This window comes from Talpa europaea, assembly GCF_964194135.1.
Source record: "Talpa europaea genome assembly, chromosome: 9".
NCBI classification, from domain to species: Eukaryota; Metazoa; Chordata; class Mammalia; order Eulipotyphla; family Talpidae; genus Talpa; species Talpa europaea.
The window spans coordinates 379,417-402,729 of NC_140076.1; the positions used below are offsets into that span (position 1 = coordinate 379,417).

The 23,313-nt window shown below is 68.5% G+C and overlaps 3 protein-coding genes across 6 annotated transcripts; 2 read left to right on the forward strand and 1 right to left on the reverse strand.

The window, feature by feature from the left end:
- Window positions 1-2,907: 2,907 nt before the first annotated feature.
- MIB2 (MIB E3 ubiquitin protein ligase 2) lies at window positions 2,908-7,646 on the forward strand (the record flags this gene model as incomplete). Its single annotated transcript, XM_084242121.1, has 15 exons — window positions 2,908-3,154; window positions 3,229-3,400; window positions 3,718-4,091; window positions 4,159-4,304; window positions 4,763-4,867; window positions 4,943-5,302; window positions 5,397-5,545; window positions 5,626-5,782; window positions 5,865-6,025; window positions 6,091-6,217; window positions 6,288-6,521; window positions 6,713-6,891; window positions 6,984-7,153; window positions 7,219-7,284; window positions 7,369-7,646. The coding sequence occupies 15 exons, from the start codon at window positions 2,908-2,910 to the stop codon at window positions 7,605-7,607; spliced, it is 2,886 nt and encodes a 961-aa protein (XP_084098247.1). The 3' UTR covers window positions 7,608-7,646.
- A 1,013-nt stretch (window positions 7,647-8,659) lies between these two features.
- On the forward strand, window positions 8,660-10,438 carry MMP23B (matrix metallopeptidase 23B; the record flags this gene model as incomplete). Its single annotated transcript, XM_084244035.1, has 7 exons — window positions 8,660-8,988; window positions 9,051-9,190; window positions 9,323-9,490; window positions 9,565-9,729; window positions 9,805-9,915; window positions 10,001-10,127; window positions 10,253-10,438. The coding sequence occupies 7 exons, from the start codon at window positions 8,660-8,662 to the stop codon at window positions 10,425-10,427; spliced, it is 1,215 nt and encodes a 404-aa protein (XP_084100161.1). The 3' UTR covers window positions 10,428-10,438.
- Window positions 10,439-10,848: 410 nt separating this feature from the next.
- Window positions 10,849-22,081, reverse strand: LOC311177172 (cyclin-dependent kinase 11B; the record flags this gene model as incomplete). 4 transcript variants are annotated; one of them, XM_084242989.1, is made up of 19 exons in its annotated part: window positions 10,849-11,094; window positions 11,182-11,371; window positions 11,458-11,606; window positions 11,681-11,797; window positions 11,861-11,968; window positions 12,034-12,155; window positions 12,347-12,452; window positions 12,533-12,654; window positions 13,044-13,134; window positions 13,783-13,958; window positions 14,320-14,385; window positions 14,607-14,777; window positions 14,854-14,949; window positions 15,141-15,263; window positions 15,615-15,751; window positions 18,758-18,896; window positions 19,538-19,635; window positions 21,081-21,196; window positions 21,971-22,081. In XM_084242989.1, the coding sequence occupies 19 exons, from the start codon at window positions 22,079-22,081 to the stop codon at window positions 11,002-11,004; spliced, it is 2,331 nt and encodes a 776-aa protein (XP_084099115.1). In that variant the 3' UTR covers window positions 10,849-11,001. The 4 variants fall into 4 exon arrangements, with proteins under 4 accessions (XP_084099115.1, XP_084099114.1, XP_084099113.1 ...); XM_084242988.1 differs by having other exon boundaries at window positions 15,117-15,263; XM_084242987.1 differs by having other exon boundaries at window positions 19,508-19,635.
- Between the last annotated feature and the right edge of the window lie 1,232 nt (window positions 22,082-23,313).

Consider the following 23,313-nt stretch of genomic DNA (forward strand, 5'->3'; position numbering starts at 1 on the left):
GTTGCCGGCCTCGGCGGGCGGCGAACTACGACTCCCGGCCGGCGGCGCGGCGGCCCTGGAGCCCCAGCGCGGGGGGCTCCGAACAGCCGCAGCTCGGCCGGGCCTCGCGCGCAGCGAAAGGCCGGCGGGCGCGGCGGACAGCGAGGGGCCGCGGGCCGCCGCCGCTCTCGGCGCTGTGCCCGGGCCGGGCCCGCCAACTTCCCGGCAAGTGCAGGGTCGGCGGGCCGCGGAGGCGGGCGGCGCGGCGGGATCGGGGCGCGCGGGGAGCCCGGCCCCGGGCCGCGGGGCTGCCGCCTGGGCCGGGGCCTCCTGCGCTCGGGGCCGCGGGGCTGCCGCCTGGGCCCGGCCGCGCGCGAGGGCAGGCGGGCTCTGCGGGGTGGCGGGGCCGGGGCCGCCGCGCTCGCCCCGTGGGTGCTGCCGCGCCACGTCAGAGGCCGGCGGGGCGCCCCCCCCGCGCCCGGGCCAGGACCCGCCGAGGCGCGAGCGCGTCCACCCCGCGCCGGCCTGTTGCTCCAGACGCAACAAGTGTCAGATGTCCCCGGCCGGGGCAGCCCGGGCAGCGCGGGGAGGTGGTCCCCGCCCCGGGGTGCGCGGGTGTCTGGGTCTCGCGCGCACCCTACCCCCAGGGCCTGCCCCCACCCCACGGCGTCGGCCCGGAGCTTAGCCAGAGCCGGCCCGACCGGTGGCCCGTGACCCCTGACACTGCCCGCTGTGCCCACAGTGTGGCCCGGGCCGGCTGCCCTGCTGAGCCTCCCTGCCAGCTGTCAAGTTTCTTGTGAGAGTCGCGGGTGGGGACAAGGCCCCGCGGAGCGGGACAGAGGCCGGCAGGCGCGCTGGGCGCTGGCCGGGACGCTGAGCGCTGAAAGCGGGAAGCTGCATCCAACCCCTTCCCCAGACCGGCCCCCGCGGCCCGCAGGGCAGGCAATGGCGCCGCGGTTCCAGCCCGGAGTCTGGGGCTGAGCGCGCGGGTGTGGGGAGCAGCGGCTGTGCGTGGGCCTCGCTGAGGTGAGTGCACCCCGCACCTCGCTGTGGCCTGACCCCGAGCCCCCTGCCTGCTGAGGGTCCTGGGGGCGGAGGGAGGCCTGACCCGGAGCCCTGGGCGCTGGCCCCAGGCCGAGGGTCAGGCCAGACCGGGAGGGGGCAGAGATGGAAGGTCCCGGCTGAACGCGGGGCGTGGGCAGGCCGAGCCGGGGCCCCCACGTGCTGCCAGGAGGGCCAAGAGCATTGAGGGGGGCTGCGGGCCAGACCCCCTGTTCTCCGCGTCCCCTGGGGTGCTGCTCCACTGCGATAGGCGAAGACAGGTGAGGCCTCAGCCGAGGGGCCCACCCGCAGCGTGCCTGTGGCCAGAGGGTTCCCGTGGGGACAGCCTGGGGTGGCTCCGCGGCCGCCTGGGGAACGTGGCGGCGCTAAAAATAGTGGCTGTGAAGGCGGCGCGTGGTCAGAGACGCCTCCCGGCAGAGCGACTGGCCTGCGACCGGCCCGCTGCTCCAGGAGCCGCCTGGGTGCGCGGGACGGGGGGCGGTGCTGGGGCTCGTGGCCCGCGGCCAGGCAGAGGGCAATCCGCCGCTCCCAGGGGGCCCCTTCCCGCCCTCGGCGGGCCGGGGGGCTGCTCCGTCTCGGGGGCCGGCATGGGGCTGAGTGCTGGTGCCGCGGCCTGAGGGCCGGCTGCAAGGGCGATGGGTGCGGGGCTCACCCCTCCCGCCGCAGCGACCTGCTCCGGCGAGGGCCCGGCCGGTCTGGCTGAGCTGGGTGCAGGCCCCGGCCCTGCCTGTGCCGCCGGAGGCAAGTGGCAGCCGCTTGCCGCGGGACCGTGCACGGGGCTGAGGTGCTGGCGACCCACCCCGCCCTCACCAGTCTGTGGCAGAGTCGGCCCCTGGGGGCGCAGCTGCGGCCGGGGAGCCCCGTCTCCTCGGGGCCGAGAGCACAGAGCTGGGCAGCCGAGTGACGACGGTGGAGGCCGTGGCCTGGTCCTCAGACGACGTGGACCGAGAGCCCGGCCCCCCCCCCCCCCCCCCCCCCCCCGCCTGGCTGGAGGTGCCCTCCGCGGAGGCTGGAGGCTGGAGGCGGAGCTTCCCAGCAGGGTGACCGCTGCGCTGGCGCCCCTGCTGCAGCCGGAGCGGGGCAGAGCCTGGCCGTGACCCTCTGCCCGCCCGCAGGCTGAGCCGGTCGGGCCCGGGGGTGCTGAGCCCAGCTGGGGGTGTGGGGGGGGTTTCCCTCCATGTCCTCCTGGCCCTGGGCCGGACCCACGGGGTGGCAGGTCACAGCCCCTTGGCAGCAACCCGGGTCTGCTCAGTACCCCGCCTCCCTGTCACCCTCACCTGCTTCTGGCAGCGCTGAGGGTGCCTGGAGGTGGTCCTGCCACATGGGGGCACAGCCAGGCTGAGGGGAGGCCCCCCGCTTCCCCCCTGTCTTCAGACGCAGCTGTTGCAACGTCTTGGCTGGCCGTGGGGTCCTAGGCGGCTGCCCGCCGCTGCCGGCCTCCTGATGGGGCTGGGCTATGCCGCTCCTGTCCTGGCTCCCTAAGATCAGAATTGGGGAGCGGATCAGCTCCACCAGTCCCCCCAGGACGCTGCTGTGGACCCCTGTGGGGGCCAGGGCTGACCTGTGGCTGTGTCTCCTCAGGGCTGTGGATCGGGCCTCACCTGGCCAGCAGGCCGGGGTCCACGGGGAGGGGGGCTGTCCCCGCAGTCTGCGCCCCCGGGGCTCGCGCGTGGGGTTGGTGTCCCGGGTGCGCGGGGCTCTTTCCCGCCTCCCTGCCATGCCCAACCGTCTTCGGAGCATCCCACGCTGATGACCCCGGGCGGGCACCCCGGGCGCCCCAGCAGGGGAGCCTCCCCGCGGGCTGGTGCCCCGGTTTGGGGGCCCCCGTGACGCGCGCGCCCTCCCCCGCAGGTCCGCGCGCCCAGCATGGACCCGGACCCGCAGGCGGGCGTGCAGGTGGGCATGCGCGTGGTGCGCGGCGTGGACTGGAAGTGGGGCCAGCAGGACGGCGGCGAGGGCGGCGTGGGCACGGTGGTGGAGCTCGGCCGCCACGGCAGCCCCTCGACGCCGGACCGCACGGTGGTCGTGCAGTGGGACCACGGCACCCGCACCAACTACCGCGCGGGCTACCAGGGCGCGCACGACCTGCTGCTCTTCGACAACGCCCAGATCGGTGCGCGGGGGGGCGGGGCGCGCCCGGGCCGCGCGGAGGGCGCCCGCTGAGCCCCGCCCCCCGCCCCCCCGCAGGCGTCCGCCACCCCAACATCATCTGCGACTGCTGCAAGAAGCACGGGCTGCGGGGCATGCGCTGGAAGTGCCGCGTCTGCTTCGACTTCGACCTGTGCTCGCAGTGCTACATGCAGGACCGGCACGACCTGGGCCACGCCTTCGAGCGCTACGAGACGGCCCACTCGCGCCCGTGAGCCCGCCCGCCCCCCGGGGAGTCCCCCGGGCCCTGCCCCGCGGGCGCCCAGAAGCCCCGAGCGGCTCAGCGCCCCCGACATGCACCTCCAGTGCCCAGCAGAGCGGGGCGCGCCCCGGGCCGGCTCCCCACCGGCCGCAGGAGAGCAGGGCACAGCGGCTGGGGTGCCTGGGGCCAAGCCCGCCCCTTCACTGCTGCCGGCCTGGCAGGGCCCGGGCTGAGCGAGTGTGGGGCGCTGCGCAGGGCCGAGGGGGGCTGCGGACACCGGGGTGCTGGCTCCACCGCGCCTCGGCCCAGACCTGCCTGTTTTGCAGGGTGGCACTGAGTCCCCGCCAGGGCCTCCCGCGGATCCCGCTGAGGGGCATCTTCCAGGGGGCAAAGGTGGTGCGAGGCCCCGACTGGGAGTGGGGCTCGCAGGACGGTGAGTGGGGCGGCCTGGGGGCGGGGCCGCGGGCGGGCGCCCCTGGCTCAGCGGCTGCGGGGTCCCTCTCAGGAGGGGAAGGCAAGCCGGGCCGCGTGGTGGACATCCGCGGCTGGGACGTGGAGACCGGCCGGAGCGTGGCCAGCGTGACCTGGGCGGACGGCACCACCAACGTGTACCGCGTGGGCCACAAGGGCAAGGTGGACCTCAAGTGTGTGGGCGAGGCGGCCGGCGGCTTCTACTACAAGGGACACCTCCCCAGGCTCGGTAAGGGCTGGCCGGGGCCTGGGAGGGGGGCAGCAGGCACCGCCTGAGCCCGGCCTCTGCCCCCCAGGCAAGCCGGCCGAGCTGCAGCGCAGGGTGAGCGCCGACGGCCAGCCCTTCCCGCGCGGGGACAAGGCCAAGTGTCCGCCGGACACAGATGCCCGCAGGGAGACACAGGAAGGCCACGGCGGCGGGCGGACCCCCAGGGCGGCGGAGGTGAGCCGCTCCCCCTCCCCGCCCACCTGCCGCCCCAGCCGCCGCCTCCGGAGGCCAGTGTGCTGGGCAGGGGCCGACCTCCCACCCTGGGGCTCTCGCCGAGGTGCCTGGGGGCCCAGCACCCCCTGCTCCGCACCTGCTCCCCGGGCAGGGCCTGGTGCGGGGCTGGGTCTCCAAGGGAGGGGGGCCAGGCCTCAAGGAGCCCAGAGGGGGCTGGGCACCTGGGGTGGGCAGCTCCTGCCTGGGCTGGGGAGGCCCCGCAAGGGAGCAGGCACAGCCCAGGTGCCTCGTGGGGGCAGGGTCGGGAGGCCCGGGCTGGCGAAGGCTCCTGAGGGGCAGGGAAGGCCCTGGCAGTCCTGGCTGACCCCTCCTGCCTCCTGCCCCCACCTGCCTGCGCTCCCCAGCCCAGTCCCGGGGTGGGCGGGGCCTGCCCGGCCGCCCTCACGCGCCTCTCTCAGCCCCGCTCCTTCCGAGTGGGCGACGTGGTGCGGGTGATCGACGGCCTGGACACGGTGAAGCGGCTGCAGGCGGGGCACGGCGAGTGGACGGACGACATGGCCCCGGTGAGTCCCAGCGCCCTGCGCCCCCCGCCGCGCACGGCCGCGCCTGACGCCCTCGCCCGACGCCCTCGCCCGCAGGCCCTGGGCCGCGTGGGGAAGGTGGCGAAGGTGTTCGGAGACGGGAACCTGCGCGTGGCGGTCGGCGGCCAGCTGTGGACCTTCAGCCCCTCCTGCCTGGTGGCCTACCGGCCCGAGGAGGACGCCAACCTGGACGTGGCCGAGCGCGCCAGGGAGAACAAAAGTACGGCGCGCGGCTGCGGGGCGGGAGGCCGCCGGGGCCACGTCTCACCCCAGACCCCCCCAGGCTCGCTGAGCGTCGCCCTGGACAAGCTGCGAGCCCAGAAGACCGACCCGGAGCCCCCCGGCCGGCTGGTGGTGGAGGCGGCGCTGGGCAACACGGCCCGGGCGCTGGACCTGCTGCGCAGCCGCCCGGAGCAGGCGAGGCGCCCCCCGCCCCCGCCCCCCGCCCCGCGCCCCCCGCCCCCGCCCCCGGGGAGGCGCAGAGGGCGGGGCTGACCCGGCGCTCCCGCAGGTGGACGCCAGGAACCAGGGCCGCACGGCGCTGCAGGTGGCGGCCTACCTGGGCCAGGTGGAGCTGGTGCGGCTGCTGCTGCAGGCGCGCGCGGGCGTGGACCTGCCGGACGAGGAGGGCAACACGGCCCTGCACTACGCGGCCCTGGGGTGAGGCGGGGGGCGGGCAGCGCGGGGGGCCGGCCCCGAGGCCCGCGGGCGCAGCGCCCCTGCCACGCGCTCTCCTCCAGGAACCAGCCCGAGGCCGCCCGGGTGCTGCTGCGGGCCGGGTGCCGGGCCGACGCCCTCAACGGCGGCCGCAGCTCGGCGCTGCACGTGGCGGTGCAGAGGGGCTTCCTGGAGGTGGTGCGCGCGCTGTGCGAGGGCGGCTGCGACGTCAACCTGCCCGTGAGTCCGGGCCCTGCCTGCCCCGGGCGGCGGCTCCGCGCGGCGCCCGCCAACGCGCGCCGGTGACCGCCGCCCCCCGCAGGACGCGCACGCGGACACGCCCCTGCACTGCGCCATCTCCGCGGGCCCCGGCGCCGGCCGCATCGTGGAGGTCCTGACCGAGGCGCCCGGCGTGGACGTCACGGCCGCCAACCGCCAGGGCTTCACCCTGCTGCACCTCGCGTCCCTCAAGGGCCACGCACTGTGAGTGGGGGGGCGGCCGCCGGCCCGGGGGCCGCGGGCCGCGACCCACCCTCCTGCCCCCACAGAGCCGTCCGGAGGATCCTCGCGCGCGCGCGGCAGCTGGCGGACGCCCAGAAGGACGACGGCTTCACGGCGCTGCACCTGGCGGCCCTCAACAACCACCAGGAGGTGGCCCAGATCCTCATCCGGGAGGTGGCGACCGGCGCGCGCGGGCGGGCGGGCGGGCGCGGGCGCGGGGCGTCGCTGAGGCTGTCCCCCCCAGGGCCGCTGCGACGTGAACGCCAGGAACCGCAAGCTGCAGACGCCGCTGCACCTGGCCGTGCTGCAGGCCCACGTGGGCCTGGTGCCGCTGCTGGTGGACGCGGGCTGCAGCGTCAACGCGGAGGACGAGGAGGGGGACACGGCCCTGCACGTGGCCCTGCGGCATCACCAGCGGCTGCCCCTGGTGGCTGAGGGGGCCGCGGGGGACCCGGGGCCCGTGCAGCTGCTGTCCAGGGTGAGGACGCCTGCGGCTGGGTCGGGTCCTTCTCTGCCTCTGCCGACGGCCGGGCGGCCAGCACTCGCGGGGGCGCGGCGGCCCCGGGCCCGGTCACCGCGGCGGGGTCAGCGCCCCGGATAATGCTCCCGGCCGCCTGGGAGGGAAGGGCGCGGGGTGCCGGCGGCCGCCTCACGCGCCTGCCCCCCCAGCTGCAGGCCGCGGGCCTCCCGGGCAGCGCGGAGCTGACCGTGGGCGCGGCGGTCGCCTGCTTCCTCGCGCTGGAGGGCGCCGACGTGGGCTACACCAGCCACCGCGGGCGGAGTCCGCTGGACCTGGCCGCCGAGGGCCGCGCGCTCAAGGCCCTGCAGGGCTGCGCCCAGCGCTTCCGGTGAGCCCCGGGGCGGGCGGGCGGGCGCCCCCCCCACCCCCCCGCGCGGCGCGGCCCGTCACGACACCCCTCCTCCCCTCCTCCCGCGGCAGGGAGCGGCAGGGCGCGGCCCCCGGCCCCCGGCCAGCGCGCGGCGCGCCCCCCGCCGAGACGACCCTGCGCGAGGCGGCGGCGTCGGGCCCGGAGGCCGAGTGCCTGGTGTGCTCGGAGCCGGCGCCGCTCGTGCTCTTCGCGCCCTGCCAGCACCGCACGGTGTGCGAGGGTGAGTGCGCGGGCGGGGGGGCCGGGGCGGGGGCGCGGCCGCACCCAACGCGCCCTGCCCCGCAGAGTGCGCGCGCCGGATGAAGAAGTGCATCAGGTGCCAGGTGGCCATCGGCAAGAAGCTGCGCCCAGGTGGGTCGGGGCGGGGCGGGGCGGGGCGGCCCGGCCGCGCCCCCCGCCCGCCCCCCGCTCACCCGCGCCCCCCCGCCCCCGCAGACGGCTCGGAGCTGAGCCCCGCGGCGCCCGCGCCCGGCCCGCCGCGCCAGCTGGTGGAGGAGCTGCAGAGCCGCTACCGGCAGATGGAGGAGCGCATCACCTGCCCGATCTGCATCGACAGCCACATCCGCCTCGTGTTCCAGTGCGGCCACGGCGCGTGCGCGCCCTGCGGCGCCGCGCTCAGCGCCTGCCCCATCTGCCGCCAGCCCGTGCGCGACCGCATCCCGATCTTCGTGTGAGCCGCGCCGGCGCCCCGCGCCCGCGTTCCATAAAGGCCTTCTCGGACCCTGCGCCTGGTGCCTGCCTCGGACGCGCGCTCGCCCCGCGGCGCCCCGCCCTCCCGCCGCTCCCGGGGGTCCGGCGCGGGGCCTTTTGGGGGCGGGCGGCGGCCGGGCCGCGGGGCTGGGGGCGGCGACACGGCCGGCGGGGAGGGCCGCGGGTTGCAGCGAGCGCTCAGCGGGAAGGGGGGCGCCGCCTCTGGCCGGGCGCAGCCCCGGGGCGACCCAAGACCCGAACTGCCCCGCCGTTGCCTCGCCCGCCCCGGCCGCGCTGGCCGGTCCGCCACGGCCACCCTGGGCGCCCGGCCCGGGCGGGGAGTGGGGCGGGCCGGGCCCCCGCGCCGACGCCCGGCCCAGCACCGGGTTCCGCCGACGCCGCAGCCCTCAGCCCCTCCACCGGCCGCCCCGTCGAGTCTGGGGCCTCAGCGCCCCCCATTCCAAACCTGCGCCGCGGCCACTTTTGGAGGGGCAGCTCCCCGCAGCCATCCCAGCCCGGCGCGCGGGGCCCCGCCTTCCGGCCCCTTCCCCGGCTGCTGCTCGCGCCTCTCCCCACATCCCGCCCTCCGCAGAGGCCCTGAGCGGCAGCGCCAGCCGGGGAGACGCGTCGGGGCCGGGTGTCTTGGGGGGGCTGCACGCTAGGTCTCAGCCAGTGTCCAGCGTTGGGGGTACCCCATGGGGTGGGCAAGCCGCCGCTTCACTTTTGCGGCCCCGTGGCCACCCTGCCCGATGCCTGAGCTCCCGGCCTCGCCCCGGTCCTTGGTGCGGGTCCTCGCTCCGGGCTGACCAGCCCAGCTGGCCCTGCCACTAACCCCGCCGGGCCCGGCTCCCTGCGCCCCGGACCGGCGGCGCACGGGTGTTCCGGCACCGGCCAGCTGGTTCCCCTCAGGGGCGGCTGCGCGGCCCCCACTCCGCCCCGCTGTAACCCGAGCCTCCGGGCGGCCACCTCCCCTCCTGGCTCCGAGGTCTGCGCCGCCCCAAGCGGCCTGCGCCCCGACAGCCAGTCCGCAGACGCCATGGGCCTCGGGGCCCGCGTCCCCCAAGTGTCGCCGGGGCCCCGCGAGCAGGCCCTGCGGCTCGCGGCGGCCCTGGGCGCCCTGTGCCTGCTGCTGCTGCTGCCGCCGGCCGGGCCCGCCGCGGGGCCCGCGCAGCCCGGCGCCCCCCCCGCGCGCTCGCCCCGGCCCCGGGCGCCGTCCCCGCCGGCGCCGCGGAAGGGAGACGTGGCCGCGCCGCCGGCCGCGAGCGCCCCCGCCGCCGGGGGCCCGGGCCCGGCCCCGGCGCGCCGCCGCCGCTACACGCTGACCCCCGCGCGGCTGCGCTGGGACCACTTCAACCTCACCTACAGGTGCGCGCGGCCCCGGGGCGGGCGGGGGAGCCGCGGCCGCGCCCTGACGCCCCGCCCCGCAGGGTCCTCTCCTTCCCGCGGAACCTGCTCAGCCCCCGGGAGACGCGGCGGGGCCTGGCCGCCGCCTTCCGCATGTGGAGCGAGGTGTCCCCCTTCAGCTTCCGCGAGGTGGCCCCGGAGCAGCCCAGCGACCTCCGCATCGGTGGGCGCCGCCCCCCCGCGCCCCCCGCCCGCGCTCAGCCCCTCCCCGCGCCCCCCGCCCCGCGCCCCCATCCCCGCGCTCAGCCCCTCCCCGCGCCCCCATCCCCGCGCCCCCATCCCCGCGCCCCCGCAGGCTTCTACGCGGCCAACCACACCGACTGCCTGGCGTCCGCGCGGCACCACTGCTTCGACGGGCCCACGGGCGAGCTGGCCCACGCCTTCTTCCCGCCGCACGGCGGCATCCACTTCGACGACAGCGAGCACTGGGTGCTGGGCCCCACGCGCTACAGCTGGAGGAAGGGTGCGGCCGGCGGGGCGCGCGGGCGGGCGGGGCGGCGTGGGCGGCGCGGCCGGCGCTGACCGCGGGGCCCGCAGGCGTGTGGCTCACGGACCTGGTGCACGTGGCGGCGCACGAGATCGGCCACGCGCTGGGCCTGATGCACTCGCAGCACGGCCGCGCGCTCATGCACCTCAACGCCACGCTGCGCGGCTGGAAGGCGCTGTCGCAGGACGAGCTGTGGGGGCTGCACCGGCTCTACGGTGAGGCGGGCGGGGGGCGCGCGGGGCGGGGGCGCGGCGGGGGGGGGCGCGCGCGCTGAGGCCGTCGCCCCCCAGGCTGCCTGGACCGGCTGTTCGTGTGCGCGTCCTGGGCCCGGAGGGGCTTCTGCCGCGGCCGCCAGCGGCTCATGAAGCGGCTGTGCCCCAGCAGCTGCGACTTCTGCTACGGTGAGGCCGCAGCCCTGCGCCCCGGGGCCCCGCGGGCCGGGCCGGGCCGGGCCGACGCCTCACGGGCCGCTCCCCCGCCGAGCAGAGTTCCCCTTCCCCACCGCGGCCCCCACGCTGCCGCCTCCCAGGACCAAAACCAGGCTGGTCTCCGAGGGCAGGAACGTGACCTTCCGCTGCGGCCAGAAGATCCTGCACAAGAAAGGCAAAGTGCAGTGAGTGCCCGCCCCGCGCCCCCCGCGCCCCGCGCGCCCCGCGCCCCGCGCCCCGCGCCCCCCGCGCCCCGCGCCCCCCGCGGCCCCGCCCCCGCGGCCCCCACCCAGCGCTACCCTCCCCGCAGCTGGTACAAGGACCAGGAGCCCCTGGAGTTCTCGTACCCCGGCTACCTGGCGCTGGGCGAGGCGCACCTGAGCGTCGTCGCCAACGCGGTCAACGAGGGCACCTACACGTGCGTGGTGCGCCGGCGGCGCCGCGTGCTGTCCACCTACTCCTGGCGCCTGCGCGTGCGCAGCTGAGCCCGGCCATAAAGCGCTTTCTGTCCGACGCCTCCGCCCTTTCTTGGGGGGTGGACGCGGCGCGGAGCCAGGACCCTCCGGGGCGCAGGGGCCCTGGACGGCGGGACGTGCCGGCGGGGCTGGCGCACGTGCGGGGCCGTCGGCCTGCGAAGCCCCAGGAGGAGGGGGGGCCGCGCGTGCCCCGGAGCCGCAGACTGGAGGCGTCCATGGAGGGTCAGGCTTGGCAGAGTCGGGGTGCTGATGAGGGGCTCCCCTTCCAGCACGGGGCGCCTGCTCGGTATCAGCGCCAGCCGCTGGCGGCAGAGCTGTCCTCCGAGGCTTTGCGCAAGGAGCCCGCGGAGGGGGGGCCACACCCCTGGGGCGGGGCCGCCCTCCGAGCTCCCGGGCGCCCCCAGACCCCGCGAGGCTGACGTCAGAGGCAACACAGCCTTTCCGCCCCAGACCAGGAAAACGTGGTTTAATTCTACAAATGTACAAGCCAAGATAAAAAAACGAAAGCATGGAAAACCGAGCGCAACAGTCCGCGCCTCGGGCCGGGGCCCCGCAGTCCCGCCGGCTGGGGCCGCGCCGAACCTCAGAACTTGAGGCTGAAGCCGGGCCCTGCGGCGGAGGCGCCCTGGTTGGTGGTGGTGAGGTGGAAGCCCGTCTCCTTGAGGTCGTCGTCGCCCTGGAGGCGGACGGCACCGTGGGGCTCAGCCGCTGCCCTGGGGAGCCCCTGCCCCGCCCCCGCCCCCGCCCCGGGAGTCCCCCTCACCAGCTGGCTGTAGCCCAGGCCGCCCTCCGGGGGCCGGGGGCTCGTGCCGCGTTTCACCCTCTGCTGCTCGCTCTTGGCGGGCCACGTGGGGAACATGGACGGGTCGATGGGGAGGGGCGTCTCCCGGAAGTACTCGTGCTTGAGGCCGTCCTCCGCGTTCACCCTCCGCCCCGGGAAGTAGGTCAGGAACCTGCGGAAGAGGCTCTCGGTGGGCGATGGCGGGGAGGGGGGGGGCGGGGGCGCGCGGGGGGGGGGGGGGGGTGGGCGCGCACATACTTGTTCATGAGGTCGAAGCCCTGGTCCGAGAGCAGGGCCCCGAAGCGCTTGCGCAGGTTGTTGTAGGGGTACTCGGTGAAGGTCATCTTCTTGACCGCAGGGAGGTCGTTGTAGCCAGGCCAGATCTTCTCGCTGGGCGTCCCCAGGTCCTGGGAGACAGAACATGAGCAGCCCCAAGGGGAGGCCCAGCAAGCACCCCGCACCCCAGGAGCGCCAGGCCCACCTTAAAGACTTTGTTGATCTGGTCGATTTCCGACTTGCCGGGGAACAGGGGCTTCTGAGTCAGCAGCTCCCCAAAGATGCAGCCCACGGACCACATGTCCACAGCCGTGGAGTACTCCTGGGGGTGGGCACGGTCAGTGCGGAGCCTGCCTGGGGCCGCCTCCCGCCCCCTGGCACTTACCTTGGCACCGAGGAGCAGCTCCGGGGCGCGGTACCACAGGGTCACCACCACTGGCGTGTAGGCCTTCAGAGGGGACCCGTACTCCCGGGCCAGCCCGAAGTCCCCCACCTGCAAGGACAGCGAGGCTGAGGCGGGGCCCAGCGCGGCCCCCACCCGGCACACGCGCAGCCCACCTTGAGGATGCCAGCGTGGCTCAGCAGCAGGTTGGAGGTCTTCAGGTCGCGGTGCAGGATCCAGTTGTCGTGCAGGTGCTTCACGCCGCGCAGCAGCTGGATCATCAGAGTCTTGACCTCCCCTGGACACGAGGCCCCCGTCTGGCACCGGCACAGCTGTCTACCCCTCAGCCCACCCCTCAGCGCGCCCCCTCCCCCGGGGACACCTGTCCACACACGCCGGGGGTGACCTGGTCAGTGAGGAGAGCCGGTCCCTGCACCCCCGGGGCCGTGGCCGGCGGGCGGGGGGGGGGGGGGCGGCAGCCGCACCCACCTGGCAGGAAAGGCTGCTTCATAGTCTCCATCAGGCTCTTGAGGTCGTGCTCCACGTAGTTCATCACGATGTAGATCTTGTCCATGTTGCTCCCCACCACGATCTCCTGCGACGGCAGCGGCTGTGGGCGCGGCGCCCGGCCTTCGAGAGGCCAGTGCTCGCTCTGTGCGTCGGGGCGCCCCTTACCCTGACGGTGACGATGTTGGGGTGCTGGGCCTTGAGGATAGTGTTGATCTCCCTCAGCGACGTGATGGGAAAGCCCTCCTTCTCCTTCTCCATCTTCAGCCTCTTCAGAGCCACAATTTCATCTGGAAACAGTTCAAGGCAGGCCTGACGCCGAGCACTGAGCAGCGGCAGGCCCCGGCCACGCGGTGGGAGCCGCCGGGGGGGGGGGGGGGTCCCTCGGGCTCGCCTGCTGCGTGGCGCCAGAAGGGGCTGTTAGAGATGGGGTGCACCGCCAACCTACCCCCCACGCCCCACCCTGACAGCCCAGTGCTGGGGGTGGCCATGGCCGGACACCTGCTCGGCCTTCGCTTGTGCCACCGCCCAGCAGCCCCTCCCTCAAGGGCTGGCCCCGCACTCCGAGCCAGCCCACAGCAGAACCTCTCGGTACCCTGCCTCCGGCGGCCAAGGCCCATCCCTCTGGCGCCTCCACTGCTCCCCTCTCCCCCTGGGGACCCACCCCAACTCTACCCACCTGTTTTCTTGTCCTTGGCCCGGTACACCACCCCGTAAGTGCCTTCTTCGATCCTGTTCAGGCACTGGAACTCCTCCACACTCCGGCAGCCCTGGGGAGGCATCAGCGGCGTGAGGGCTCAGGTGGGCCTGCACAGGCGCACACGCAGCCACCGCAGCGCTCCGGAGGGCCTGGGGGCTGCCCAGGTGTGTGGCCAAGAGCGACTTCCCCCACCCCCATTCACTTCAGTGAGGTCACCCCCTAGATTAAAAAATAAAGCCAGTGGGGACGGAGGTTTGCCCCAGCTCCTCCTGCACTAGGCCAAATAGCCCTGACCCACTGGCCGCAGCCCAGGACCCTGGTTCCCAGCACGCCCTGCAGGCCGGAGGAGAGACGGCCTCCCTGGGAGCAGGGTGGAGCCCAGCCCCACCCGGCAGAGGCGCCACGTTTGCCAGAGCAGCCTCTGACCCTGGACCCTCAGAGCAGGCGCTTGAGGCCACCCCCAGGGAGGTGTCACTTCCTGAGCTGCCCCTCTGGTGGCCTCTGCCCCCGGCAGGTAACAAGGCGAGAGAGGCAGGAGCCAACCTGGGCTCTGACTGCAAAGGCAGCCACTGCCAGGCTCATGGTGCCCTGCGAGCCTCTCGCCTGGGGTGTCGTCCTCCCTCAGTGCCACCCTGCTGGCGGGCAGCCGTGGCCACGGAGCCGGGAGCCCGGTGAGCCACAGGATGGCCTGCAAGCTGCTGAGCCGGGCAGGGGCTACCTGCAGGGCGGGCAGGTACTTGGGCAGCTCCTGTTTGAGCTCGATGGGGGACAGCGCCGGGGAGTCGGGCACGAAGTCTCCTTCTGTCAGCGCGCTGCTCTGTGGGGTGCCCTCGCCCGCGTCTTCCTCCCCTTCTTCGCTCTCCCCGGAATCTCGATCAAACCGCGATTCTGGAACTTCAAGGTGAACCCATTTATGGAACCAGGAAACAGGACATGTGGAGACGCCGCCACACGAGCCGCCCCCAGGGAGGACAGGAGGTCATGGCCCAGGAACCCCGAGGGTGGAGCCTGCTGCCCGTTGGCAGCCAGGCCTGAGCCGCCCCCACCCCAGGCAGGCCGGCCACCTCTCCCGCTGTGGCAGGGGCCCTCAGCGTGCAGTGCGCCAGCTGCCCAGCCGCCAACGGAGCTCCAGGGAGTCAGTCCAGCCCACAGACACGGGGCCTGGGGCGACAGTGGCTTCAGGGCACAACCACCCTGGAGACCCCCCACCTGCACAAGCCGCTAGAGCCCTGCCACGCAGCCGCAAGGCTCTCACCCACGAGGATGTGGTTCTCGCTCTCCCGATCCTCGTCCTCACTCATCTCCTCCTCGCTCACTTCCTCTGCAAGAGAGCGCACCCGCTCGGACGCCAGGGCCCACGCCGCCCAGGCGCCGGCCTGCCCTCTCAGGGCTCGGAAACCCGCCCCTGGCCCGGCACGCCCTGGCTGGCGGGTGCCGGGTTCAGTGGCACGACAGCAGGCACCACGCCCGGGAATGTCCACACCGGACTTGAACCCCTTTCCCGCAGCTCCTGGAGGCGCCGCCCGCCCGCCCGGGCCTCACCCGCCGACTGCGCGGAGCCGTCCTCAGAGTTGCTGCCCGTCTCCTCCTCCTCCTCCTCCTCTTCCTCCTCCTCCTCCTCCGAGTCTTCGCTGCTGCTCCCCTCCTCCTCCTCCTCCTCCTCCCCTTCCTCCTCTTCCTCCTCCTCCTCCTCCGAGCCGGACCCCGACTCCGCTGGGGGAGGACAAGGGCCAGAGTGAGCCGGGCAGCCACCGGGGCCCCGGGCAGCCACGGGCCGGCGGGTGGGTACCTGACGAGGACTCGGCGGAGCTGCTCTTGCGCTCGCTGTCGCTGACGTCCTGCAGGTCGGACAGCAGGTCTCTCTCCTCCACCTTCTCCTCTTTCGCTTCCAAGACAGACAGCAGAGGGGTTGGGGAAACGCTTCCACACAGACGAGACCAGCCGGCCCCGCGCACGCAGCGCCTCGCGCGGTGTCCCAGGCCCAGCAACCCTTGACCCAGCACCGCCACTCCAAGGTTAATGGCAAAATCCCCAGCAGAGACCCCCTGGGGCCGCCGGCAGGCGCCCTCCCCTCACCTGGCTTCCGGCTGTCCCCTAGCTCAAGCCGCTCGCGCGGCGGCCGCGGTGGGCTGCGCGTCCAGTGGCTTGCCTTCCCTTTGTCGCCGTAGTCCTCCCGCAGGGTACGGTGATGGGCCGACACTGGGACGCAGGAGAACGGGGCTGCATCGGCCGCAACCTCACCCATGGCCCCCACTGCCGAGGGGTGGATCGAACCCATGGAGACACCCGCACGCTCCCTGCACCAGCGCCGGGACAGGCCAGGAGCAGCTCTGACCCATGGCCCCTAGGGGGCCTTCCAAGCGCGTCTCCAGCGGCAGAAAGGGCACCGCGGGCCAAGCACCCGAGCCGCACCAGCATGGCAACAGCAGGTATCAGGACACCCTGCGTCACCACCCAGTGTCAGGCTGGGCCTGCTGGACCCAGTGTAGACCCCCTTGAAGGCAGTCGGGGCCTCTCCCTGAGCCCCTACCCTACCCGTGGGCCCCATACCTTCCCTCCTGGCCTCGCGCTCCTTGCGCCGCTCCTCTGCCCGCCGCTCCCGCTCCTTCTGCTCCCGCTGCTCCTTCTGCTGCTCCCGCAGCTTCCGCTCCCGCTCCCGCTTCCTCTCCAGCTGCTCCAGGCGGTCCCTGCAACAGGCTGAGTGTCACTCCCAGGTCCCGCTGCCATCCCCAGGAAGTGGGCAGCACGGTGAGCCAGAAGGGCAGAGAAGCCGCCTCAGGGCCAGACGCTTGGCTCGCCCTCAGGCAGTCGAGAGTGAGCAGAGGCTGGTCCCAGTAGCTTTCGTGCCTGAGCTGGAGGCAGCAGGGAGCTGGCCTGTGGGGGCGTGACCACAGGATGTGGCAGGGCAGGGCATGCGGGACTCTAGGCAGTTCTGAAAACTCCTGGGCGTCCCGAACTATTTCAAAATAAAAGATGCGGCATAACTTCATATAAAATTCAATGACTGGGCCTCCCCGGTGGTGCAGCGGTTGAGCGCTGGGTTGCGAAGTTGTCCGCAGCCTCTGCAGTGCCGGTTCGATTCCCAGCCACCGGGTGAGGGTCCCGCATGGCGCGCAGACCTCTCCTGCCGCCCGCTGCTCCCCTCAGCGGTGTCCTTCGGTCCTTCTGCCTGCTCTGCTCCCTGCTCTGGCTCTGGTGAATCCTCTCACCCTCCCGCACTTCTGACTGTACCCAGTGCTTGTATAAGTAAGTCTTTAAAAAAAAAAAAAAATTCAATGACTCTTCAATTTCTCATAAACTTATGAGATTGTGCAGCCAACACAAATCAGTTTAAAAACGTTCCTCGAAATGACGCCCCTGCAGCTACGGGTGACGCTGGCATCCACTGCAGTTAGGTGGGTCTGGCTGACAGAGTTTTCTACGTCCTGGTTGATTTTCTCCAGCTCCTACCAACAAGTGGAGCGGGGCGCTGAGATTTCCAAACACACCCGATGAACTGTCCATGTCTCAATCCTGTCGCCTGTGGCTTATTCATTTCCTGACTCTTCTGAGGTGCACGTGTGTTCACAGCTGCCGGGTCTTCCTTACGTATTTACCTCCCCGTCGTCACGATGTCCTGCGTCTGCGACAGCTGTCCGAACACTCACTGTCAGACACAGGCCGTCAAGCGCCCTGCTGCACACTGTCCTTTCTCGCCATCTTTTTGCTTCCCACTGACTTCGTCTTCGACGCTGACTCCTCTTGTAGACAGCAGACCTGCAGCTCGCTTTTCTGACTCTTCCTTGTTTGGGACAGAGAGACCAGCTCACACTTAAATAACTATGGACACAGCCGGATTTACGCTTACTTTTGTGCTTTGTTTTCATTGTCTCTTTCATGTTCATCTGTTTATGCCTGTTTTTCAACTTAAATAAGGATTTTGATTCCCAAGATTTTCACTCATTTCTAGTTGCTTTCTCTGCGGCTGCTCTCAGGATGGTGATGTGCACCCTCACCATTAACGCTGCTTGGACGTGGAGAAGCAATAAATTCTGTTCCAGCGCAATGCACACGGCCCTTGTTACCCAGCAACACTGCCTTATTGTTTAACCCACACCGTGCCACTTCCAGCGCTCGTCTCTTCTTCCTATAGGTTCTAGTCAATGCCTGGCATGATCACCAGTCAGCCTGAAAGCCCCCTATTTCCCGTGAGGCAGCACTGACTAGCGGTGCACCCCGCCACTATTTACCTGGGAGTGCCTTCCATTCCCTCGCCTCTGGAGTCCTGGCTGACAGCAACATGGATGTGCCAGGCGTCCCTCCCGATGAGGACGCACTTCCTCCTTCACGTGGATGGTTTTTCTCACTGCTTGTAGGGGCCGCTTTGCCTTTTTACCAGATGAACTTAGATGAGATTTGTGTTTGTCCTATGTAGGATTCATATGATGATAAATGATTCTCATCAAATTTGGGAAGTCTTCATTTCTCATTGCAAATACGTCTTTCTGTCCCTTCCCTCTTCCCCGGGACGGCCGCCACACAGACGACGGGCCGGGCGGATCCCCACATGCGTTCGCAGTCTCCGTCCTCCTGGTAACTGGGGTGCTCTCTCCCATCGCTCCATCTCTAAGTGCTTTGCTCCCAAATCTTTGCTAACTCCAACGCTGTGAACACTGGGAGACATAGTTTCTGTGGATGCCTTTATTCCTTAACACAAGGTAATGCTTTCTTAACTCTGTAGGTCTCAAACTTTTCACCGAAATCTGGAAATTCTAGGTGAGACATCCCACCAACTCTGGGTAAGATTCCTTGGCTGCTGCTGTCAGTCTGGTAAGCTGCTGGCTACCGGGTGAACTGCCCCTTGTGCAGCGTGGCCACTGCCATTGTCCACATGCTTCTTGTTTGTAAGCTTTGCTGGACCACAGGGTGAAAAGGATGCTTTCTGCCAGAGGTCAAAACCCAGAGCGAGCCCCTGAGGTCTGGTGTCCCAGCTTCCAGCTTGCTCCAAGGCCTATGTTTCCATGTCTGCTTGCTTGCGTGAAGGTAGCAGCCCACTTCTGCTGGAATGAAGGGAACCGCAGCACCCTTCCTTAGTCTTCCTGGCCCAGACCAAGTGAGAGCCTGGTACAGAGCGGACACTCACTACGTGCTGCTAATGGCTCAGGGGCAGATTCTGTGTCAGGATCCGCACACACGGAGTGAGCGGGCTGACTGGCCACAAGGCGGATCCGCTCTCTGATGGGACTGACAAGACAAGCCTGAACCTGCCTCGCACAGCGCACGGCAGACCCGGGCACTCCAGCTCTTCTTCCGTCACCTGTCATCGGCTACTAGGAAGGAGGACGGCCCCCCGACCCCCCGTCATACTCTGGTCTAGACCTTCAGTCCGGTTCCTACCTCAGACCTGCAGCCCCTCTCAAATGGCCCCTTCCTTTGGCCTGAGCAGCTCCAGGCTCCGCACACGTTTCTGTTCCCTTCCCTGTCTCCTCTCAACCACACTCACACTCCTCAGGAGACTCACTCCCTCTGGGCAGTGACTTCTGCTTAACAGCGCCCCACACTTAGAGGGACGTGGCGCTGCTCAAGGACGCTGTGTCGTATGCAACCCAGTTCTCGCCTGCTGTCAGAGTCAGTCTCTGCCACTGCCTGGATGGGATGGGGCGCTGACCACCACAGGCACCGCACTGCATCTCTTCAACTACCCAGCCCCTTACCTCTCTCTCCTGGAATGTTCTCGTGCCATCTCCCGCCTCTTCTGCCTCTCCCACTCCCGGCGGGCTTTATCCTGTTCTTCTCGATGTCGCTTCCGACGCTCGTGCTCTCTCTCTTTCTCTTTCACTCTAGCGTGCTTCCCTGACGAGAAATTACAAGTGTCAGGCAACAAAACGTAACCGCCAAGCACTTAACTAGAAAACGCCCAGTGGAGAAGAAATGTTTAATAAATGGCTTGTAAGGGGAAAAAATACCATGTTGTTATCTCAGAAAAGAATTAAAATTTTCTGTAGCGAGTGAATCACAACCAGATGCCATTAAGTCTCACAACACAAAACAGAGGCAGCTTAGCCCCCTTCGAGGCCACGCTGTAGGCCATGTCCATCAAGTGCATTTGCAGCGATGAGACTGCAGTGAGACTCCAGGTTCAGTTTCCCAACACCCCGAAAATGCTCCTGAGGCTGGGGTGAGAGCAAAGCAATATTTGTTCATTCAAACATTTGTCTTTTCCCTAAAGTAGTTTAACACCGAAAGATGTACTCCCCTGTTATTTGTTGAATTAGGATTTTAGGTGTAAACAAGCTGCCACAAAACAAAGCGGTAAGGAGAGGTGCCCCAGGAGGCATGAGACACCATCATTCCGAGAACCCTAGAATGACGCCTGCCTCTGGCTATCGCTTTACTGTCTCTTCTGTAGAGCACAGGACGCAAATCACACGTGCACACGGCAGGAGAAAACACACGCTCTGTACCTCCTTCTGCTGAATGACTGCGATGCCGACGCTTCTCTTTTCTCTTTTCATCTTTCCTGTGATGAGCCTTTTCTTTCCGAGACATTTGCTGGGGTGGTTTGATAGCCAAAGAATCATCTTCCTCTCCTCTGAAATAAGACACAACAGCATCACAGTGCCCTTGAGAAAATCATGTTAAGACGCATCAGAGTGGACCTTCCCTGGTGGCGCAGGCGGTTGAGCACAGCGCTGTGAAGCTGTCCGCAGCCTCTGCAGCGCAGGTTCGATCCCGGCGGGCCGGCGAGGGTCCCACATGGCGCACAGACCTCTCCTGTCTCGCCCGCTGCTCCCCTCAGCAGTATATTTCAGTCAGTCTGCCTGTTCTGTTCCCCACTCTGTCTCCAGTGAATCCTCTCACCCTCCCATGCATCTGGCCTGTACCCCGGTTCTTGTGTAAATAAGTAAAAATCTTAAAAATAATAAAAATGAAAAATAAAAAAGACGCATGAGGACATTAAAGTTTCCTCAGGCCAGAAAACACAGAATCCAGAATATGAAAAACTGAAACTACTCCGCTATTGAAAAATACATTAATTACAAAGCTTAACCCAAAACTGTATGTTAAATATATCCTCCGATGAAAAATACCTGTGAGAATCAATGAGGTATATGGAATAAAAATACTTCTCTGAGAAAACTGGTGGTGATAGGCATGTTCATTACTCTGACAATTACAGTCTCATAGGTATTTTAAACATGCATTAATCTGCACCTTTTAAACACAGAAGCATACCTCAACAAAGCTATTAATGAGAGATACCAAAATTTTAATTTTACTTCATGCTATCAAAAGATTACTGAGGAGCCTCCTTGATGGTGCAGGAGTTAAAGTCTAAGTGCTATCAAGCTATCACCAGCCACTGCAGCATGAGTTCGATCCCGGGCCAGGGAGCTGCCCACAGGGCACAGCAGACCTCTCCTGTCTCCCCGCCGCTCCCCTCAGCAGTGTATTTCAGTGGATCCACCTGTTCTGCTCCCCGCTCTGTCTCTGGGGAATCCTCTCACACCCCAAAACCTCTGGCCTGTACCCCAGTTCTTGTATGCATAAATAAATAAATAATTTAAAACTAAAAAAAAAAAAAAAAATCATTTAACACCATCTTCACCTAGACATGACAAAACCCTGGGAGAATTCACTCCCTATCAGTCTACCTGAATTTCTAGTGATGTAGCCTTTAATCCCCTGACCGAACAGGGAGGAAACAAAGCGATACCACGGCACAGGGGAAACACCAGAAAACACAGGCCTGGGCCGGCTGCTGTGCTCCATGCCCCTGCTTGGCTCTTTTTCAGCAATCAACTTGGGTTTACTTGTGCAAAATTTTGTCATCACAACCACACAACACAGACACTCACAGATACTATGTAAATGGTGCAGACTTGACTGAACAACAATCACAAAAAGGAACACACGCTCATTCAGTCTTTCCCTGAGAAAAGGGGTGAGCCGAGAGTCCATGTCCGTGTGAGGATGACCCAAACCCAGTGCCAGGCTGCCTCCTTAGCGATCTCTGCAGCCAGGCACGTCTCTCACCTGTCTTCCATGGAGTCCTCTCTTCTGTAAGGAGAGTTCCTTATTGTAATCTCCATGCGGTGGTCCCTCAGCTCCCCCTCCTCAAGGGAATCCCGCTTGGAATCCCGGTCATCAGACTAGGAAGCAAAGAGAAAGTTACTCATTTTCTTCATAGGGTATTTTAGTGATCATCAAACCTTGCCAATATCCAAAACCAAACTTTGGCATGTACTTTGAATGGGCCAATATCGTAAAAGAAACTCCTTATGCAAATCCCACGACATTAAAATTACGACTCTGTAACCCAGAGCCTGAGACGAGAGATATAACACCAGCAGGGACAGGAGGCGTTAGACTACGCAAGGGTGTTAGTTGTTTGTGTGAGTCCACGTGGAGCCGTAGAGGATAATTCCTAGTCCACATACTTGGACAGCTCACACAGCACTTACACCTGAAGTGACCACTACTGATCTTAGCACCAGGTACTTCCAATGCCCCTTATCAAACCACTGCGAAGTTGTTTGAGTGTGTTATTATGCAAACCAAGAACGATGGAGAACATGAACAGTCACTGAAACTGCAACTACACTAAAGTAACTGCGATGACACAAACACACTAACAGCGGAATGAGAAACATTAGTTTCACTGCGAGCATGACTAAGTTCAAGATCCTTTACCCTGGGAGTAGACAACGTCACCTAGATACGGCTTTAGTATGTTATCAACCTGTCTCCATGTAAACTGAGTATCTCAATGCTTTTTGTTAATTTTTAGAATAGATTTTGGGCTCACCTGCGACATTTGGAAGTACAAAAGAACTTCACCGAAGAAGCGTTGTTCTAATGGAAAAATAGGGCAAAGAAATTAAATCTCCTTTAAGAAAACCACTTACTTAAAAAACATGGCTTACATTTTTTAAGCGTTTAATCTCTGCTTTCTCCTCCTGTTCCTTCCGTCGTTTCTTCTCCTGGAGAATTTCATCTAAAGTTTTCACTTTCCAAGAGTCCTTTTCATCACCCATTGGAGTCGACACTGCGGGGAGAGCGGCGGTCAGTGGGCGCCCGGCCTCGGCGACCCGCCGCCCCCGCTCCCCGGCCCCGCCACCCCGCGCCCCGGCCTCGCGCCCCGCCGGCCCCGGCCCGACGCGGGGCTCGGAGCCCCAGTTCCGCGCGCCGCCTTCTCAAGCCCCAGGTCCGCTCCGGGCAGGCGGGCTAGGGAGCGAGGGGGTCGCCGGCAGCGGGGCCCCGAGGCCGCTGGGATCCGAACCCGAGGGCGCCCCGCCCCGCCGCGCCCGGCGCGCCCCGCCCGGCGCCCCTCACCCCTGCGCCGCCGCCGCCGCCGCCGGTCCCGGAGCCTGAGCAGAAACAGCGCCCGGCGCGCGCCAGGAGCGACGTCACTTCCTGCACGGCGCCCACTGATGACGCGCGGGGGGCCGAGCCTGCGCCCGGCGCTCGCGTCACTTCCGGCCCGGATGCTGGCGGACGACGGGCGGCGAGACGAGGCGGGTCCGAGGCCGGGAGCGCCCCGCGGCCCTGGGAGGGAGCCCGGCCCCGCCCCCCGCCCCGCGCCGGCGGGGACCCGCCTGCTCGCGCACCCCCGGCCGGGGCCGGCTGTGATGCTCGGGCCGCCGGGACTGAGGCCCGGGGAGGTCGAGGCGCCCGCGAGCGCCGCCCGGGCCGGGCGCGCCCTCGCCAGTCCCCGGCCCTGCGGCGGAAAACGTGCCCGCGCGGCTCGGGCCTGACGTGGGGTGCGGCCGCGGCGCCCCTCCCGGAGCGGCCCGCGGGCTGCAGCCGAGCGCGTGGCTTCCCGGCGCCGCGCCGCGGGTCTCCCCCCGGGGCTCGGGCGTCGCGGAGACCGGGGGGCCCTTTCCTAGGAAGCACCGCCCCGCAGGACGCGGGCAGAGGAGGCCGAACGCCTGGGAAGGCCCCGACGCGTTCACTCCCCGCGCGGGGTGACGCCGGGGCTCGGCTCCGACGCACTGAGCGGCGCGGGGCGGGGCCGGCCCCGCTCACTCCGGACGCCCCAAGCTCCTCCCCCAACGAAAACAGAGGCCAGTTTCTGAGTCAGGGTGGACACAGGGCTGACCCCCGCGGTCATGAGCCTGAATCGGATCCCCCAGGAAGGCCGGGGGCGACTTCGGAGACGCGCAGCGGGAGCTGGGAAGGGGGGAGGGAGAGGCTCCAGCGGCGCCTGGAGACGCGCTTGGGGAAGCCCCGAGGGGCAGGTGGCCCAGGGCGTCATCGCTCAACTGCC